This window comes from Asparagus officinalis, chromosome 5 (genome assembly GCF_001876935.1).
Source record: "Asparagus officinalis chromosome 5, Aspof.V1, whole genome shotgun sequence".
Classification (NCBI taxonomy): domain Eukaryota; kingdom Viridiplantae; phylum Streptophyta; class Magnoliopsida; order Asparagales; family Asparagaceae; genus Asparagus; species Asparagus officinalis.
Genome location: NC_033798.1, coordinates 100,469,323 through 100,477,906, shown reverse-complemented (window position 1 = coordinate 100,477,906; position 8,584 = coordinate 100,469,323). Strand labels below are relative to the sequence as shown.

At 38.1% G+C, this 8,584-nt stretch overlaps 1 protein-coding gene and 1 long non-coding RNA gene across 2 annotated transcripts in view; one reads left to right on the top strand and one right to left on the bottom strand.

Moving 5' to 3' along the window:
- LOC109840386 overlaps positions 6,701-8,584 on the bottom strand; it is a 29,463-nt gene continuing 27,579 nt past the window's right edge. The window contains exon 3 of the long non-coding RNA XR_002246909.1: positions 6,701-6,845. This is a non-coding gene — a long non-coding RNA (uncharacterized LOC109840386). The remainder of the gene's footprint in view (positions 6,846-8,584) is intronic.
- On the top strand, positions 6,859-8,062 carry LOC109840385 (pathogenesis-related protein PR-1-like). Its single transcript, XM_020409011.1, has one exon. It carries the CDS (start codon positions 6,952-6,954, stop codon positions 7,477-7,479), a length of 528 nt encoding a protein of 175 aa, XP_020264600.1. The 5' UTR covers positions 6,859-6,951; the 3' UTR covers positions 7,480-8,062.

The window sequence follows — 8,584 nt, the reverse complement described above, 5'->3', positions numbered from 1 at the left end:
TTGGCCCCATATAAATATCTCTCCTCCTCCTCAACCTTTTCTCAACTCAGCCCTAAATTAAAAAATAAAAGCCCATTGCCACCGTCGCCCGTCTCAGGCCGTCGGCGCCCGTCTCCAGCCGTCGGCGCCCATCTCCAGCAGTCGTCGCTCGTCTCTAGCCGCCCTCATCAACTCGACCCTCTCCAGATGCCCATCGAACTCAATCTCCCTCAGCTTCTTCCTCTGGTGCTCTCGCCAGCCCGACTTCTTCCACGCCCGCGACTCGCTCGATGTAATGATCCCCGTCCTCTGCCGCTTGACATTCAAGCTTAGGTCCGTCGCCGAAATTGTGGAGGAGCTGGAGGCTATCGGGTCTCCTGCGGAGGCCAAAACTTTCCTGATCTTGATGAGAGTCTACTGCAGAGGGGATATGTTTATCTTCACCCGAGAGGTGTTTGATGAAATGGGTAGGAGAGGGTTCGTGCCGAACACGCTTGCGAGAAATTTGATTATCGATGGGCTGTTTAAGAGCGGTCAGTTTTGCGAAGGGATGAGATTTTTTAGAGAGACCCAGATGCCGAATTTCTTTACTTTTAACATTGTGATGAGAAATCTTTGCGAGCACGGGGATTGGCGAGAGGTGTGAGGAGTTTTGAGGGAGATGGTTAGGAGAGGATTTCAGCTCAACGTTGGGTCATTTACTTCAAGTTTAGATTGTTTTAAGAAGGTGGGGAGAATCAAGGAGGTCTTTCAGTTGATGGGGTTTATGCTTGTTTCAGGTCTGCGGCCTACCGTGGAGATTTGGAGAATTTTGATTGTCGTGTTGTGCCAAGCTAGCAACGTTCCTTTGGGTTTTGGTTTGTTTGGGAAAATGATAGATTCGGGATGTTTGCCGACCGTTGGGATATATACGTCGCTTATTAAAGGGCTTCTAAAAGCTCGAATGTTGAGCGAAGCGATTGGTGTTTGGGATATTATGGTCATTGCCTCCGTTGCCGTCGACCGCCGCCTCACCGCCCTCGACACGAAGCTATATTGATGTGTTGATGTGTTTGTAATGTACGAGTGTGTTGATGTGTTTGTAATGTATGCGGGCGATTAGTGAGATGTAATTCACATGATGAGGTGGTGAAGTTTTTTTAAGAACTGGTTTTATTTGGATGCTATATTTATTTATTTTTGCATAATTATGCTTAATTTTTGATGGTGATGTAAAATTCAGTTGATTGAGAATAATATTTAGAGTACTATGGTGTAGTTTATCTACTTACTTGATTTAGTATGATGGTAATTGATGGGGGTTAACATATGTTATGTGTTGAAGCCTGATGAAGTTATCTTTTACCCTTGAAAATAAATTCTGGTAATTTAATGTGGATGTTAGTTGAATGCAAGTGCTAGCAAAGGGAAAGGAAAATAGTAGTGAAGCTGGATATGACGTGCTATACTCACCATTGTCTTCCCTTGGTTTCTTGGATAACGTGCTATACTTACAAGATAACGTGTTATACTTACTAGTTAACATATTATACTTACTGGTTAATGTGCTATACTTACTGGATAATGTGTTATACTTACAGGATAACGTACTATGCTTACAGGTTAACGTGCTATGTTTATAGGTTAATGTGCTATACTTACAGATTAACGTGTTATACTTACTGGTTAACATGCTATACTTACAGGTTAATGTGTTATACTTACAGGTTAACGTGCTATACTTACTAGATAACGTGCTATACTTACAGGTTAACGTGCTATACTTACTAGATAACGTACTATACTTACAAGTTAATGTGCTATACTTACAGGCTAACATGTTATACTTAAGGGTTAACGTGCTATACTTACTGGTTAACGTGCTATACTTACAGGGTAACGTGCTATACTTACTGGTTAACGTGCTATATTTACTGATTAACGTGCTATACTTACAGGATAACGTGCTATACTTACAGGGCAACGTGCTATACTTACAGGATAACATGATATACTTACAGGGTAACGTGCTATACTTACTGGTTAACGTGCTATACTTACAGGATAACGTGCTATACTTACAGGACTTGATTTCTTGAGTCGACTCAAAACTGTATATGAGTCGACTCATAACTGATGAGTCGACTCATAAACTGATGAGTCGACCGAGCAGAAACTTTTGACAAAACGACTACATTTCGTGAGTCGACTCATGACAGGCATGAGTCGACTCAACCTGATGAGTCGACTCATGTACATGTATGTGTCGACTCACGAGCTAAAAACTGGATTCTTCGAATCTGCTGTACGTTAACCTGTAATTTTAGCACGCTAATCTATAAGTATAGCACGTTAATCAGTAAGTATAGCATGTTAACCTGTAAGTATAGCATATTAACTTGTAAGTATAGCACGTTAATCAGTAAGTATAGCACGTTAACCTGTAAGTATAGTATGTTAACCTGTAAGTATAGCACATTAACTTGTAAGTATAGCACGTTACCCTTTAAGTATAGCACGTTAACCTGTAAGTATAACACGTTAACCAGTAAGTATAGCATGTTAACATGTAAGTATAGCACATTAACCTATAAGTATAGCACGTTATCCTGTAAGTATAGCATATTAATCAGTAAGTATAGCACGTTACTCTGTAAGTATAGCACGTTGACCAGTAAGTATAGCATGTTACCCTGTAAGTATAGCATGTTATCCTGTAAGTATAGCACATTAACCAGTAAGTATAGCACGTTACCCTGTAAGTATAGCACGTTAACCAGTAAGTATAGCACGTTAACCTGTAAGTATAGCACGTTAACCTGTAACTATAGCACGTTAACCCTTAAGTATAGCACGTTAACCTGTAAGTATAGCACGTTAACCAATAAGTATAGCACGTTAACCTGTAAGTATAGCATATTAACCTGTAAGTATAGCACGTTATCTAGTAAGTATAGCACGTTAACCTGTAAGTATAGCACGTTAACTAGTAAGTATAGCACGTTAACCTGTAAGTATAGCACGTTAACCTGTAAGTATAGCACGTTAACCTGTAAGTATAGCACATTAACCTGCAAGTATAGCATGTTAACCAGTAAGTATAACACGTTAATCTGTAAGTATAGCACGTTAACCTATAAGTATAGCACGTTAACTTGTAAGCATAGCATGTTATCCTGTAAGTATAGCACGTTATCCAGTAAGTATAGCATATTAACCAGTAAGTATAGCACGTTATCTTGTAAGTATAGCACGTTATCTTGTAAGTATAACATGTTATCCAAAAAATCAAGGGAAGACAATGGTGAGTATAGCACGTCATATCCAGCTTCACTACTATTTTCCTTTCCCTTTGCTAGCACTTGCATTCAACTAACATCCACATTAAAGTACCAGAATTTATTTTCAAGGGTAAAAAGATAACTTCACCAGGCTTCAACACATAACATATGTTAACCCCCATCAATTACCATCATACTAAATCAAGTAAGTAGATAAACTACACCATAGTACTCTAAATATTATTCTCAATCAACTGAATTTTACATCACCATCAAAAATTAAGCATAATTATGCAAAAATAAATAAATATAGCATCCAAATAAAACCAGTTCTTAAAAAAACTTCACCACCTCATCATGTGAATTACATCTCACTAATCGCCCTCATACATTACAAACACATCAACACACTCGTACATTACAAACATATCAACACATCAATATAGCTTCGTGTCGAGGGCGGCGAGGGGGCAGTCGACGGCAACGGAGGCAATGACCATAATATCCCAAACACCAATCGCTTCGCTCAACATTCGAGCTTTTAGGAGCCCTTTAATAAGCAACGTATACGTCACAACAGTCGGCAAACATCCCGAATCTATTATTTTTCCAAACAAACCAAAACCCAAAGGAACGTTGCTAACTTGGCACAACACGACAATCAAAATTCTCCAAATCTCCACGGTAGGCCGCAGACCTGAAACAAGCATAAACCCCATCAACTGAAAGACCTCCTTGATTCTCCCCACCTTCTTAAAACAATCTAAACTTAAAGTAAATGACCCAACGTTGAGCTGAAATCCTCTCCTAACCATCTCCCTCAAAACTCCTCACACCTCTCGCCAATCCCCGTGCTCGCAAAGATTTCTCATCACAATGTTAAAAGTAAAGAAATTCGGCATCTGGGTCTCTCTAAAAAATCTCATCCCTTCGCAAAACTGACCGCTCTTAAACAGCCCATCGATAATCAAATTTCTCGCAAGCGTGTTCCGCACGAACCCTCTCCTACCCATTTCATCAAACACCTCTCGGGCGAAGATAAACATGTCCCCTCTGCAGTAGACCCTCATCAAGATCAGGAAAGTTTTGGCCTCCGCAGGAGACCCGATAGCCTCCAGCTCCTCCACAATGTCGGCGACGGACCTGAGCTTGAATGTCAAGCGGCAGAGGACGGGGATCATTACATCGAGCGAGTCGCGGGCGTGGAAGAAGTCGGGCTGGCGAGAGCACCAGAGGAAGAAGCTGAGGGAGATTGAGTTCGATGGGCATCTGGAGAGGGTCGAGTTGATGAGGGCGGCTAGAGACGAGCGACGACTGCTGGAGATGGGCGCCGACGGCTGGAGACGGGCGCCGACGGCCTGAGACGGGCGACGGTGGCAATGGGCTTTTATTTTTTAATTTAGGGCTGAGTTGAGAAAAGGTTGAGGAGGAGGAGAGATATTTATATGGGGCCAAGGGGTATTTTTGGGATTCTGTATAAATACAAGTGCTAAAAGTACTGTATTTTAAAGTTTGGGTTTAAAGATAAATACAAAAAGTGAATTGGGCTTAAAGATACAAATAATAGTACTTGGGTTTAAAAATAAATGGGAGTAAACAAATGGGTCCAAAAGCAAAAACCCCTTTTTATTTTTATGTTTGTTTCCCTCTCTTTATGCTTAGTGGCATAGAGTAAAGAGCTAAATCACATAAAAAGAGCTAAATTACATGACGTGACATTTTTTAGGGCTGAGCCATAATGAAAAAAGTGGAGGGACTAGGTCACATGAAGTTATTACTTTTGGGGTCTTGACACAATTTTCCCTAGGTTTATTTTTGAGAAACCACTTTTCAATGCCAATTCATATATAAATTATCTTTAAATGATTTTTTTTTAACAATTAACCAGACAGACTCACTTTTCAATCAAATTATTCGAGCTCACTTTTTAATAAAAAATTTTCAATATTTCTGTAGCTATTAGTTGTCAAATTATAAGTATATTAGAGAGATGATCATTAATAAATGCTTGGTGGTAGTTAATTACCCAGAAAATTAAATTGAAAAGTAAGACCGAGTGTTTAATTGCAATAAAAAACTATTTAAAAATAGTTTATATACAAATTGATAATGAAACGTAGTCTTTGTGGAATAACCCAAAAGAGGTGGCTTCTAAGAGCCATGCCATCGTGACAAATTGGAAGCCAGGAAGAGCAGCCGCCAGTGCAATGTACATGAAGTATAATCCAAGTATAGGATGTAAAATTATAAATGCAATGTGTGTAATTATTACTATTTGTTGCTTGGCATTAGCGCAAGTTAGATGGTCAACTCCGATGATTGTTCCCCAATCAATTGGCCAAGGCAAGAAGAAATGTAATCGACATTGGTCAAGCTATATTTTACATGTAAAACATATCTCAAAGATTTGTGTTCTATATAGCTATTGAGAAATATCTCTACAGTATGAATACATACATTAATACACAATACACATATGTACTCCGAAATGGGTTACACAATATAAGAAAAATAAAATTTTAGTAACCAGATAATTTATCATATTATTTGTTTTCGTTTCTTCTGAAAAATAATTTGTCATGTCAGACGACCAAGTCTTGTTTATTTATCGTAAAATCACCTGAGCTAGATCTCACAAGCAACCGTTGTCAAATGCCATCCAAATATTGTTTTTACCAATTATAGATCCTGAATGAAGTAGTTCATCAACGTCTAATTCAAGAGAGCAACCGTACAATTATATATGCTTACGCCTTCAACAGCACTTCATTTTTTTTCTTTATTCTTCCCTGATTGAAGTTGAGTCCTGACGTTGTATGTCCCAGTCACAATCTTTCTATATCTTAAGGGTCATTTTGGCGTTGTCTTCAATTTAGTCACTAAGTCGTTATCAAATCTTCATTACCTTCAATTCAAAGATAACAAGAAGGAGAGAGAAACTAGGCGTATGTCAATCCCAATTTCATTCCTTAAGACAAGGATTATATCCAACTAATTATCTCAAATCACCATAAAAAACGGCTTAAGAAGTGTACGAAACCTCACAACTCAGGCACGCATGCAGAGGAGAAATCTGAAACTTTGAGAAATCTGAAACTTTGAGAAATCTGAAACTTACTTTGGCCTAAGCATATTCTCTAGTCCAATAGCATTCCGACGATAATCAAACTTTCAAGGTTAATTGCAGAGTGTAGTGGTATTTCTACACCACATTGAAATATCAGAAAATCTCTATGTAACAGACCAACACCCACAATGGCAACGGCAATGGAGAAATAACTTTGTCTGGCCATTAAATGATGTAATTGCTAATAAAAAAAGGTTGGGATTAATAAGTGGTTAATCACAATAGTATAGGGCGTTTATCTGTAATCTGTAATGGATCCAACTTTTGATGAATCACAATCAACACCGTTTAAAACCAAAACTAATATGGAGCCAGTTCTAAGGACCAAAAAGAGTCAACAGTCGGAAAACTTCTCCTTAAAATTAGATGTCACCTAATCTTCTCCCTAAGTCGCCAGCCGCCTTGATTGCATGCCGAAAATCCCCCAGAAACAGATCATCTCTCCTTGAATCCAGGAAACCTTCAAAGAATTTCACATCCTTAACACAGAAGAAAACACATAATCAATCACTATATAGCAACAGGTTGCCAGTACACAAAATCTAAACACATCATCAAAAGAAAAGAAAAGAAAAGCCAAACAAAATGGCCTCATCATCTTCTCTCCTTCTGCTACTGCTCACAACATTATCAATATCTTCGATTTTCTCTCTTAAGATAACAAATGACATACTCCATCCGCAACAAGTCGATCCTAGAGCAACTGTGTATCAACTTATCGCAGCACACAATATAGCTCGAAAAGCTGTAGGAGTTCCACCTCTCGTTTGGGATACAAAACTCGCATACTATGCAAAACTCTATGCAAATCAAAGAAGACATGATTGTCAACTAATCCATTCTCCTGGCTATATTTATGGAGAGAATATTTTCTGGGGCAAAGGAAGGAAGTGGTCTGCAACTGATGTAGTGGCTTCTTGGGTTGGAGAGAAGAAATGGTACCATTACGATACAAACACGTGCTCTGGGCAAGACTGCAGTCATTATACGCAGATTGTATGGAGAACCACTGAGAAGCTTGGATGTGCAAAGATCAAGTGTGATAGCGGGGATATATTTGTGGTGTGTGAGTATTATCCACCAGGGAATTATGTGGGAGCTCGGCCATATTGAATGATTTAGACAATGTAGTTCTGTTATTTGTTCTTGTGGTGTGAATACTGATTACAGAAAGGATAAATGGTTGTAACTATAGTTATAAGAAAGTTTGTGTAATGTTTTATTATTTGATTAAATATTTATTGACTAAATTTGATATGTCCACAATGTCATGACTATGATTTTGTGAAGAATGTTATTTATCAGGACAGAGAATAAATACACTAGAAAAATAAGAAGGGACGTATTGGATGAAGTTTTTCTTTTCCCAATGTGCATTTGAGCACAATGGAGTACCTAGAATCTAAATTTATGTAAGGTAAGAGCCAAAGTGTATGTACCCTGATCAGCCCAGACATATTAAATTTGCAGAATAATTTTATCTCATCATTAACCTTAATGCACTTGATTAATCAGGAGATAAACTATACTTAAAAGAGTAACAGAAATTGGTCTTCCTTCAAAGTGCAATAACCTAGTCTTCAAGACTGAGCAACCCCCTTTCTAGTGCATACATTAGTTAGGATTTTGGCATCAGTCAAAAGAGGAGCAACGTCAACTAGATATCCATAGCGGTCTACCTATAAGAACATGATTACACATTTGCACGCATGTGTGTTTCTGTCAAGTCTTCTTGTCGTTATTGTTACATTTATATTCTTATTCCTGACTTGCTAAGAATTAATTGCTATATTGCTGCATTTGCGCCGTGTCACAGCGTATTAGTTTCCTATGTAATGTATAATGCTTTTAAGATGACAAACCAAGGAGAAATGTAATTCATGTCAAACTATAATTTACACAATGGACATCTCTTCAAGGTTTACGTCCTATAGTTACTGAAAATTATCTCTATAGTATGAACACAGAAACACTTAATACATATGTAAAAGTGGGATTACACAATAGGGAATAGAAAAGGACAACTGATTTACTATGAGATAATTTGCGATAGATCTAAGAGTCCATTATGTGTCTATACAGCAACTGTGAGATATTTCTATTATTGTAACTAGCTTTTATTTCTCCTGAAACATAATGCCTCCAGTAAAACTAACAAAATGTTCTTTTCATGTAAGACCATCTGAGCTAGATGTCACAAAGAAATGACCTCTATCAG

Bases quoted from the DNA above. Each gene is read 5' to 3' on its own strand.
- LOC109840385 (XM_020409011.1), top strand. From the start codon at position 6,952: ATGGCCTCATCATCTTCTCTCCTTCTGCTACTGCTCACAACATTATCA.